The sequence below is a fragment of the Numenius arquata genome, chromosome 17 (genome assembly GCF_964106895.1).
Source record: "Numenius arquata chromosome 17, bNumArq3.hap1.1, whole genome shotgun sequence".
Lineage (NCBI taxonomy): Eukaryota > Metazoa > Chordata > Aves > Charadriiformes > Scolopacidae > Numenius > Numenius arquata.
In genome coordinates, this window is record NC_133592.1 from 12868838 (window position 1) to 12881098 (window position 12261).

General features: G+C 52.6%; 1 protein-coding gene across 1 annotated transcript in view; it reads right to left on the minus strand.

The window, feature by feature from the left end:
• The window catches only part of DNAH9 (dynein axonemal heavy chain 9), a 228924-nt gene extending 216663 nt beyond the window's left edge, over window positions 1–12261 (minus strand). The window contains exons 1-6 of the mRNA XM_074160192.1: window positions 11950–12261; window positions 9291–9487; window positions 6690–6848; window positions 5793–5923; window positions 2294–2505; window positions 1873–2106 (exon numbers count right to left, since the gene is read on the minus strand). Of these exons, the coding sequence (XP_074016293.1) occupies window positions 1873–2106; window positions 2294–2505; window positions 5793–5923; window positions 6690–6848; window positions 9291–9487; window positions 11950–12261 (1245 nt within the window). The remainder of the gene's footprint in view (window positions 1–1872; window positions 2107–2293; window positions 2506–5792; window positions 5924–6689; window positions 6849–9290; window positions 9488–11949) is intronic.

The following is a 12261-nucleotide window of genomic DNA, read 5'->3' on the forward strand; positions in this document are numbered from 1 at the left end:
GCACGGTTGGGCTTATCAGGAACAGCTTCCAGCCAAGGGCACAGATGCTCGCAAGTCCCCGACAGCTCAGCGATGGCTGCTGTGAGACCCCAGCCCCATCTCTGAGAGAAGAGGCTGTGAGCAGAACACCAGCCCGGGCAGCAGGTTTTACAACAGACACGTCACGCGAAGCAGCGAGATGAACCAGGGCAAAGAGAGTCTTCTCTCCCTCACGTTCACAGGCTCCCATGCACCGGCGCCAGTGCAGCTTTAGTGAAATTTTGAAAACAAATGCACATGTGCTATTTATTAAGAGCACATTCACTTTAACAAATACTTTGGAAGGCAAAAATAACACAGAAATAAGATCTGCCCCTTGCTTTGTGTTTCAAGGTTGCCTGGAAAGAAGGGAAGAGGAGGAAAATACAGACGGGGAGAGGCAGAGGGTTTCCTGATTAACAGGCTGGTGGGTACAATGCCTTTAATTATTATTTTACAGCTCACACACTCTCGCTCTGACCACATATACTGCTGCCTTTCACTGTCCCTGGAGGTGTGGGACAGCCATTGACAGGACACAGGCATTGGCCAAAAAGCACAGTGTTCTGCCACTGTGGCAGTGCATGTGCAGCTCAAAGCCTCCTTACGACATTTTCCTGTAGCCCGTATCCATAGTATCCCAGCAATGAGCAATCAGTGCCCCAAATCAGCGCCTCAGCCTTTGCAGAGTGACACTGCATAATTACTGTCACTCATATTGTTCTCATGATGACCTGCAGTTCCTCTTGTGTCTACTTATACTCCTGTCTACACTACATGATCTGGTTTGCTGCACACCAAACCCTACTGGAAACCACCACTAGGAATAATTTTAAGATAGACACCAGTCATGATGGTTTTCAATGCAGTTAACTAAAGAATTAATAAAGATATACAGCGTATTTAAACCAGTAAAACCTTCTGTCTCGCTGCAGAGAACAAGAGAAGGAGTAAAACAAGCCAGACCTTCCTTTGGATAGGCAAACACTGGCAGTTTGTGCACCGCACATCCCAGCCTACACGCCAGGAACGTGGTAACAATAAACGGAGATTCACTTTGGAAGTGTGTGGACAGCAAACAAAGGTGTGCTGTTAACAGCTGAGAGAGAACAGGTCCACACAGCGTCTGCAGAACAGGTCCCACAGCAGCTGTCAGCCTGTGGTCTCCAGCCACGGCCACCCAACAAGGACAGCACAGAGAGCCCTCGCATGCAGGGGACACTCAGACCTGCTCTCTGCAGAGTAACGCCCCCTCCAGCTGGCGGAGCCCTCGGCCATGCTGGGCTGAGGGATGACACCAGATGTCCCTGCCTCAGGTGACCACCCCACAGTGACAAGCCTCAGCAAACAGGGACACCCCAGCTGGACAGACTGTTAGGGTGTGATGGGATGACCTGGTGAGGAACGTGTCCCTGCCCCACCCCAAGCCCATGTGGCACAGCCAAGTGCTGCCCAGCCTCCAGGAGAGTGTGTGGCCCCTTCAAGTCAGGCAGGACCCAGCTCAAGGGTTTCTTTGATGGCAACAGGAGTAGGAGATTGCATTGCTTTATTACAGCTGGGCAAACCACAGCCCCCAGTAATCCCCATTCTCTTGCCCCAACAGGGCTCTTGGGAGCAAAAAGACACACCTACACCCTGACCAGAAGGACACAACTGCAAGGCTTATACATACACTGAGCAGGACACAGTAAAACAAGGCCCTGGCTTTGCTCTAACAGGAGACCCAACAGCAAAGAGAGCTACCCAACCCCCTGGCATCAGGTGAAGCTACAGGATGGGAAGATGCCAGCAAGTGAGCTCATGGCTACAGAGCTCTCCTGAAGGCTTGCAATGTTTTTTAAACCGGAGTCTCACCTCCACCATCTCCAGTCTCTTCAGGAAGCTGTCCAGCCTCACAAACACCATTGTGGCACGGAAGGTCCACTCCCTCACTTCTTGGCCTGGTTCATAGTATGTGTGCAGTTTTTCCCTTCTCTCCTCAAACGCCTCTTTGAACACGTTCAGGATGCCGATCACCAGTTGCACCTTGCCCAGGCTCTCTTCCATCTCCCCTTTCAGAAGGTCTTCTGGAGACAGGTACACCAGGGCCTAGAAGGGAAAAAAATCACATCTGAGAGGTCACTTCTGCCATCACAGAAAACGGTGACTTCTTGCATTGAACATGTTTGAACCTACCTCTCAAGTTAAGACTCACTTAATGTTGGGGGAAAGGAGGCCAAAGGGAGTTTTCATTAAAAGCCTTCCCTTGGCAAATGCAGGCATCATGGCCACGCACCTGCTGAATGAGAAGGTTGCAGATTTCTTGGAGCAGCACTACTATCCGCACGGGCACGCTGTAGTGCTTGGAGGTGACCCAGATCAAACACACCACGTGGAGCAGGGGGGGCAGGAAAGGCTTCACCTCGCTGAACTCAACCCTCTCGATGTCCTCCAAGTGGCGCTTGAGGGGTGTCAGGTGCAGATGAATGTCCCGAGCTTCGGCCAAAGCTGTGTGGAGAGATGGGAGAAGCAGTAAGATTCACCAAGCTGTGGTGCGCTGGGTCGTGAGCTGGATGGAAAGGTGCCTGGGAAAACACAGTCCTGAGGAGCACAAAGCACACTCACCTGCCTGTGTGCTGAGGATTGCTCATCCTTGAACACTGCTCACCCACGGCAGTGACCAGAGCAGGAAATAACCTGACATGATGGCAAGGGACAGGGACAGGGCTTTGGGCAGAGGCTGAGTTGACAACTGCTAAATGAGCTGTTGGGAATGTGCCTGACAGCACTGAAAATAGAGTGCTGCCATCACTACCAGCAGGCTACAGGCCTGGCTATAGAGTGTCGCACACTGTAGAGTATCACAGGCTATAGAGTATCACAGGCTATAGAGCATCACACGCTATAGAGCATCACAGGCTATAGAGCATCACACGCTATAGAGTATCGCAGGCTATAGAGCATCACACGCTATAGAGCATCACACACTATAGAGCATCACATGCTATAGAGCATCACATGCTATAGAGTATCACAGGCTATAGAGCATCACACACTATAGAGCATCACATGCTATAGAGCATCACACACTATAGAGCATCACAGGCTATAGAGCATCACATGCTATAGAGTATCACAGGCTATAGAGCATCACACGCTATAGAGCATCACATGCTATAGAGTATCACAGGCTATAGAGCATCACACACTATAGAGCATCACATGCTATAGAGCATCACATGCTATAGAGTATCACAGGCTATAGAGCATCACACACTATAGAGCATCACATGCTATAGAGCATCACATGCTATAGAGTATCACACGCTATAGAGTATCACAGGCTATAGAGCATCACATGCTATAGAGTATCACAGGCTATAGAGCATCACACGCTATAGAGCATCACATGCTATAGAGTATCACAGGCTATAGAGCATCACACACTATAGAGCATCACATGCTATAGAGTATCACAGGCTATAGAGCATCACACACTATAGAGCATCACATGCTATAGAGTATCACAGGCTATAGAGCATCACACACTACCGAGTATCACAGGCTATAGAGCATCACACACTATAGAGCATCACACACTATAGAGTATCACAGGCTATAGAGCATCACACACTATAGAGCATCACACACTATAGAGCATCACACACTACCGAGTATCACAGGCTATAGAGTATCACAGGCTATAGAGCATCACACACTATAGAGCATCACAGGCTATACAGTATCACAGGCTATAGAGTATCACACACTACAGTGTCACAGGTCTTTGCCCGAGCTCATTTTAGCTCAGGTTTGGTTCTAGCAGCCCCTTGCCCAGTGGGCAGGTGACCCTGGTCCCACTTATCTTGGCTGCAACAGCAAACCTGTCAACTGCAAGGTGACAAATGTCTGACCAGTTGAAAGCTTTAGCTTTGCTTTGTACCTCTGTGTGGTTTTACCCTAAAGAATTATCCCAGGGTGCAAGTATTAACAAAACCAGGCGATTGTTGTGCGACTAAACCTGTGGATCAACAAGAACAGAAGCAACAGAAGTGCTTGAATGCATATAAAAATAATCCCCAAAAGCAAAGACCAAGGAAGAAGAAACTCCCACTATCAAAATCGCCCTCCCAGCAAACAAAACAGAAAAACAGCCCCAGCAGCACAGCGGTGGGGAGGGCACAACACCAGGGAGTGGGGCACAGACTCAAAAGCAGGTGCATACAAATCTGAACTGTGTTGCAATGGAAATTAACAATTATAGTCCATATTATCCAATTACGGTTAGCATTGCTATAACCAGATTAAAACCAAGTCTTTGTTGTATTTTGATTAGACTCTTAAAGCACTAATTAGTCTGACAATGAACTCTTGGGTCCTTGTATTAAAGGGTGTTTCTCTAGCCCGTATAAATTGCACACTGTGACACAGATCCTTAATAGATTAACTGCTGCCACGTGAAAGGGTGAAGAACAGCGTTATCTGTCAGCATGTCCATAGCCAGCAAAGCCTGAATGGTTTTGTCTTGCCAGGGAGCAGCTGGGTTGAAGGTGGACAAGGAGGGTCGGTCACAGGGGAGGGAGCAGCAGGACTGTGCTGTTTTCACTACAGAGGGGAATTTGCAGCGTTTCCTTTGGCTGGACTGAACTCCCCGCAGCAAAGTCCACCAGAAAAGATGATGATGCTTGATTCAAGAGAGCTACATTTTTAAGGTAGAATTTTGCTTCAGCTGCAGGCAAAAAAATCATCCTTCCTTATAATTCTTCTTGTGAATGAAAAAAAAAAAAAAGCCCTTAATTCCTGAAAGTAGGAAATGCAATCTTGTCATTTTTTTTGCTCCAAGCTCTCTTGTCTTACTGCACAGTGCCAGGCTGAAAAAATCAGGGAGAGGAGCAGGCAGATGTGCTGGCGCACACCACCACCTACAGGTCACCCGCCCCACTGGCCATCAGCCTGGGGTCTCCAGCCACCATCACCCCACAAGGGGAGCACGGAGAGCCCTCGTAGACATGGGGACATGCAGATTTGCTCTCTGCAGGTCAGCTGGGCTGGCGAGACATTGTCACCCTGCGAGGACTTTACTGGACAAAGACTTGGACGTGGACAGAGATGAGGGACAGGAGGCCGTGCTCCCCATGCATCACGCTCACAACCCAGAGCTCCCCACTGGGCTGCTGCAACACAGGGTGTGGAGCTCTACCCGGACTTGTGACCAACTGCAGGGACCCCGCTTTCCTCTCGTGTGACATGGGTGACAACACCTGCCTGCTTTCAGCAAAGGCCTTGAAATCCTCACGCTCAAAGGTCCCCATCCTAAAGTGCAACCTGCTGTTCCTTTAGCAAGGAGGTTCAGGCTGCAGTGGCCAAAGCCTGGGAAACAACAATCCAACAGAGCAGTTTCAGTGAGCTACGAGATCTGCCCCGTCATCCCAAACCCCCATTCCTGCAGACTGACACCAGAGAAGCTGCTGAAACTTGGGGTGAGTCCTGCTGGGTTAAAGCAAATGCTTTATTACAGTAGAGTGAACTCCCACAGTCACTCACCCTCCCCTTTGGGAAGGGTCTGGCAAACTGGTCCCAGCCTGGAAACAAAAGCACCAGATCAAGCACAAAGGAGCCCAGTTTCACTCCATGAACCAGAGAGAGGGCCAGAAACAAGGTTGCAGTCCTCATGGTCACAGCAAACTCCGAATGACCAGTGCCATTACAGCCACATTGGGCTTGAAATCAGTAACACCAGGCTACAAACAAAGGCCAGAAGTCAGCACTACGGTGAAGGTGCCCCAGCATCTCACCTGCCTCAACATCCATGAGCATAGTTTTGAAGGCTGGGACGTAGCTGCTCTCCACTCTCTCCAGTAGCTCCATCATGTTCCTGACCTTCCTTGTTCTCAGCTGGTCGTAAATGCATTCCAGGTCATCACACCTACAGCAACCAAGACACGTTACAAGCCCACGCTGGGGCAGCATCAGCTGTGGGGGACACCATCCACTTCCACTGGGTCTGAGTCAGGATTTCCTCCAGCTATGCACGGGCTGAGTCCCAAGAGCGAAAGGAAACAGGAGGAAGCAGGAGGCAGGGACAAATCTGACAGACTGTTCTAGGGTTCAGCATGACAGCAGCTCTGCTGCCAGCAGGACACTGCTGGAAGAAGCCATCAGGTGTTTCTGCAGGTGTTAGCCACAGCTCTCCAGCAGGCAGGGCTTTGCCCTGAGTCAGCTCGAACCAACACGGCACAAAGGTTTTCAAAGGGCAGGATGAAATTCCACTCCCTGGCTCTTGAGCATCTAAACCCCCTCTGGCACTGACAGAAGAACAGCAGCCAGCTGAGGGCCACCGTTTCCAGAAAGCCCTACAGAAGGTGTCCATCAGCTCTGACTCCTGTGGCTGGTTCCTAGTGAACAGTGACAGAAAGGGCATTTCCAAAAAACTTTCCTCAGGGTGTAGCCCCTGTGGTGGGGCTAAGTTAAACCACAGCCAGCTTCCAGTGACCTCCCAGACGCTTTGCAGACCATGATTGTTTTATGTGCAGAAGCACCTTGCCTTAGTACAAGTCTTTCCGCACATGAACCGCAGGCAGCCAGCTCTTCTCAGCTCACAGAAGCAGCAGCTCCGTCTGTCACCAGTGCTCTCCCGCCCCCAAAACCCAGCGCCAGCGACCACCACACCCTGGCCAGGACACCTGCGGTACCTGTTCCTCCAGAACTCCAGTTCCACCTTCGGGTTGGGGTTGCTGCCTTGCAGGAGAGGCTCTGAAGACTCTTTCCCCAGCGCTCTCTGGATCTGGTGGCTCCAGTCTATGATGGCTGACTCCGTGGCGTGTACAAGGGATTTATCTATCAGCTGCAGGCTGCAGAAACACACCACCCAGTTAACTTCGCTTTCCCCTGGCTGACGTGTATTGCTCAGTTGGATCTACTTCAAATGACCCCGTGGGCAGCTGGGCTTTACAGATTACAGTCTAGATTCACGTTTCAAAACCACAAAACAATCAAAACCCACAATATTTTGCCATTGTTTCAATATAGGAATTACACCCCGGAGAAAATGGATGAAGCTTTGCAGCAGTGAGGGCAACACATTGTTCATAAAACGAACGGTGGAAATGAAGAGCCAGTTGCCACCTCTCTGCAGAGGGAGTCACTGTTGCATCAGATCCATTAGGGCTCAGGGTCTGGCCTGGAGAGCCATTCCTCCAGCAAGGTTCTCTCCCCGCTACTGTTCTCCCTGAACCTATTCTATCTCCCCACAGTCATTAACTCGCTTAATTCGGAGAGAAACTACACAAAGTGGGCCGGCACGTTGAGGCCAGGTCACCCCACTGCCCGCTGAGCACACAGACGTGACGATGTGCAAATGCATCTCCCCCTTCCAGACGCGGTGGTTTTGGACTGGGCCAGGCTCACAGCACTGCCACAGCCAAACTCCTTCCACCCTCAGGCACTAGCCTGGCTTCCTGGGAGGACCAGGGTGGAAGTTCCCCCAACTGCAATGTGAGCACCCTGCCAGGCCTGGTGGCGAGCAAAGGACAGGGATTCCTCAGCTGCTGGAGATCTGGCAGGAGACAGACGGGCTGCACATGGGGGTCAGCCTTTCATGGCTGCCCAGCGACCTGGATGAGGGGATCGTGTGCACCCTCAGTAAGTCTGCAGATGACACCAAGTTGGGCAGGAGTGTTGATCTGCTGGAGGGTAGAAGGCTCTACAGAGGGGTCTGGACATGCTGGATCGATAGCCCAAGTCCAACGGTGTGATGTTCAACAGGGACAAGTGCCGGGTCCTGCACTTGCATCACACCAATCCCATGGACGCTCCAGGCTGGGGGCAGAGTGGCTGGAACTGCCTGGTGGAAAAGGACCTGGGGGCGTTGGTCAACAGCCAGCTGAGTATGAGCCAACAGCATGCCCAGGTGGCCAAGAAGGCCAACAGCATCCTGGCCTGTATCAGCAATAGTGTGGCCAGCAGGACTGGGGCAGTGACCGTCCCCATGTACTGGGCACTGGGGAGGCCCCACCTCCAGTGCTGGGTCCAGTTTTGGGCCCCTCACCACAAAAAAAGACATTGAGGGGCTGGAGTGGGTCCAGAGAAGGGCAACGGAGCTGGTGAGGGGTCTGGAGCACAAGTCCTGTGAGGAGAGGCTGAGGGAGCTGGGGGTGTTCAGCCTGGAGAAAAGGAGGCTGAGGGGAGACCTTCTCGCTGTCTACAACTCCCTGAAAGGAGGGTGTAGCCAGGGGGGGTCGGTCTCTTCTCCCAAGGAACAGGCGATGGGACAAGAGGAAATGGCTCAAGTTGTACCAGGGGAGGTTTAGGATGGATATTGAGAAAAATTTCTTCCCCAAAACGGTTGTCAAGCCTTGGAACAGGTTTCCCAGGGCAGTGGCGGAGTCACCATCCCTGGAGGTATTTAAAAGACATGTAGATGTGGTGCTGAGGGACATGGGTTAGTGGTGGAGTTGGCAGTGCTGGGTTTACAGTTAGACTCAATGATCTTAAGGGTCTTTTCCAACCTAAATAATTCCATGTTTCTATTCTATGATTACAAGATAGCCAGAAAATCTGGGGTGGCTTTCCTGTGGATTGTCCCTCAAGGACTGTAAGTGAACTTCAGAATCATGACAGCTACCAGGAACGGAAAGAACTGAAATTATCGAAGTCATTCATTTACTTCTTGAAGAGAAACACAAGGAAAGGCAATGGGTGTCTGCGAAGCCACCCCACTTCTCCAGGAGGACAAATACAACAGGTTCCAGATCTCTTTATCGGACCATGAACAGTTCCTAAACTTCCAGGAAGTTGCAGGTGTTTTTTCCTGTACCTTTGCATGATAAATCTGGTTTTAAAGGGAGGCAGAAGAGTCCTGACCAAGCAGGCAGCGTGAATCACTAACGAGCAAGTCATTTAACAGTGAAACGGTGCATTTTGGGATCAAGCTTTGGCGGAGAGAAGCCAGAAAAAGAGAGAATCCTGCCTTCCCATTCGGAGTGCCAGGAAAACAGGAGGTTTTATCTGCAGAGTTTGTTCTTCTCAATGATCCAAGCAGTTTGTTCCTTCTCTGGGCACCCACAACACCTTTGCACTTCCTGAGTTTTTCCTGCCTGTGCTGTCACTCAGTCCCCAAAGACAGAGCCCGTAAACTGGAGAGCAGGTAGAGCAAAACACATCTTGGCAGCCTGATGAACAGCAGATGAGAGAGAGCAAGAAAAGTCACCGTGATCTGGGGGGAGGATTCCCGGAAGACATAGACCTTGCATCAGCAGGAGAAAAACCCATGGAGAGCAAGAGGTAGTACTCACAATTTCTCATTTTCCAGATCAATGTCCTCAATTCCCTCCGAGCCAGCTGGAAGAGGCAGCAAGGTCTTGCCCTTCACTTGGCCAACAACCATGAAAACAGTACTTTTTAGGTTGTGGACGTGACGTATAATGTCTTGTGACACCACTTGTGGCCAGCCCTGATGGTTCTTCTGGTTTGTCAGGATGGGCACAATCACCTGTAGCAGGAACCATGAAAGAGGAACAGAGAAAGAAGTGCTGCAGGAGACAGACAGGCCACCAGGCTCTGAGGTCCTTGCTCGGCTGAGCCTGGAGACCCGTATTCATTGCTGTCCCCAGCAGTTCCCTGCCTGTGTGAAATCAGGGCAGATGACAACAAACGGGCATCTCTACAGGCCCACTGTGTATTCTAGTACACCTTCTCCCCTGAATCCAAGGAGATGAGAGGGGTGCAAACCAGCAGATGAAGTGAGCAGCCCCATCCTCAGCCTCTCAAACCCGCAACTGGAGACAGGTCCGCAGGCTCTTGTCCCCTTGCCCTCAGGACACCTCCTGGTGCTCGCTCCCCATCTCACTGCCAGCAGGCGGGGGCATGGCCTTCAGGCAGCTTTCCAGGACCAGCAGGGCTGGGCTGAACCCCCAGGCTGTCCCTCGATGGCAACCCCCGGTGTGCTGAAAAGGAAGGTCTTCTGGTACCTCCTGGGGTCTACTGTTGGTGAGGGTCACCTAGGTCCCCATCCCAACTGTACTGCAGGTCTTGAGCACAGCCACTCTTTAGGTTATTTCTTGAAGTTGCAGCCCACTAAATATGATTTGTCATTATCGGTGAAAGCCCCCCAGGGTTTGCGCTGACCCGGTGGCACGGGGTCTCCAGGCTGGGCTGGGCTTGCCTGGACCTGAGCTGCTTTTGGCTTGTTTGAGCTGCAACAGCAACACGGTGTCTGCCACCTACCCCGGGCTGCCTCCGCTCTGGGACCAGCCTGTGGCAACAGCCTGACAAAGCCAGGTTGCCCCTGGTGACAAACAACAGCCCTTCGTGTTACCAAATTCACCTTCAACAGTCTCAGCTACGGTATTAGCAAGGTTTGTCTCTGTTACTTAACTCGTGCGGACTGCTAACGCCAGCGGTGTGGTACCCGATCAAATGATAGCTGCTCCTTTTCTTTTCGATTGTGAAAACAATAATTGGACTCGGGATGAACCCCCAGCTCCACAGAGCAGAGGTGAGCTCCCCTCAGCCACCACAAGACGACAGCGACAAGTGGACAAGGTGGCCCCAGCAGTGCCCTGAAGCTCATCTGCACTTCCTCACTGAGCACAGACACGGCTCGGTGTGCCTGTTCCTGATGTCCTGAGCGACCCACGGAAAGTTTGACACAAACTATTTCCTTCACTGGACGAATTCTTCTAAGTGTCCTAAAAACTTCTGATGAAAGACTCTGCGAGAAGTGCTCTTGCAGAGGGCAGAGCAACGCACATCCCCAGCCTCAGGAAATTCAAGACTTTTCCACATTTGGACAGACCCAGCCCATGCTCCCTGACCCAGCACCGCCAGCCTGTTTTCCCTGAAGTGAATTTTGGGAGGAAAGCGGGATGATCTGCTCCCCACGGACAGGCTGTGTCTGTCTGCAGAGGGTGAGAGAAAAGCCTGCAAACCCGCGCTCAGGATGCACAACCCAACTGCTGAAGGCAGCCAAAACCAGGATCCGTTGAAGCCTCAAAACCCTCCTGCAGCAGATGGTGTCTGCAATGCCTGTCATATGCTACCTGCCATCCCTCACAAAGCCACCAGACAAAAAAGGCTGTCTGTGCACTTACCAGCACTACAGGGCTCATCAGACACCTCAAAACAAAAGCTCCCCATGTACAGAACGTGTTACCCCACCAAACCAAGATAACCAGTCTGGCAGCCTGCTCTTGGGAATCCCGTCTATTGACCACCATCTCAATATACCAACAGCATCAATCTGCTGCTCAAATCAAGCAGCTCTTCTACTTTTCCGTTAGAGCCTCACTGTTGGGACTTCTGCAGGGGCCATCAGAAATAAATCAGGACAACACCGTCCGGTTCGGGGAAGAGAAAGCACTGGAACCTCTTGAAGATCCCTTTGGGAAAACATCAGCCCATCAGAGGTAACCAGGCACTGAACTACAGGAGGCTCCTTCTGAACATCAGGAAACACTTTTTCACTGCGAGGGTGACTGAGAAGGGGTACGTCTTGCTCAGGGACGCTGTGGAGTCTCCATCCTTGAAGATACTTAAAAGCTCTCTGGGCACAGCCCTGGGCAACCAGCTCCAGGTGGTCCTGCTCGATCTGGCTGGACCAGATGACCTCAAGATGTCCCTTCCAGCACCTACCACTCTGTGACTCCATAACACAATCAGTCCCACGCAGACCACACCACTGGACAGGCCCAGGGCTGGTGCTGGACCAGGACTTAGGAGGTTTAAATGAATTCTAAAGGCCCCGGCGGGCCAGGAAGGCGAAGGGCAGAGTTAAGTGTAGCAACGTATCAGCAGAGACAGGGTGGGGGCCAAGGAGCCTGTGTGCAGGGTCGGGCGTCCCCCCGCCACCATGTGCGAGGGGCCCGGTCCTGTTGGTGCCAGGGCTCCCCCACGGCGAGCGTCCAGCGCCACGGCCTCCCAGGGCCACCGCCTCGGGGGCCGCCCGGGCCTTACCTCCTCCACGAGGGCGGCGAAGTGCCGCAGGGCATCGGCGGGCAGGTCCCCGCAGAGCACCCCCCCGGGGCCGGGGGGCCGGAGGAAGAAGAGGGCCTTGTGGCGGGCGGCTGCGGGCGGCGGGGGCGGCCCCAGCGCCATCTCCCCGGCGGGGCCGCGCCAGGCCAGCAGCGCCGGCCCCGCCGCGCCCCTCAGGAACTGCCGCAGCAGCGGCGGCGGCCCCGCCGCGGCCCCGCGCCCCGCCGGCAGCCCCAGGCCCCGCGCCGCGCACCGCCACAGCCGCCCCGCCGCCGCCTCCTCCTCCTCCTCCAT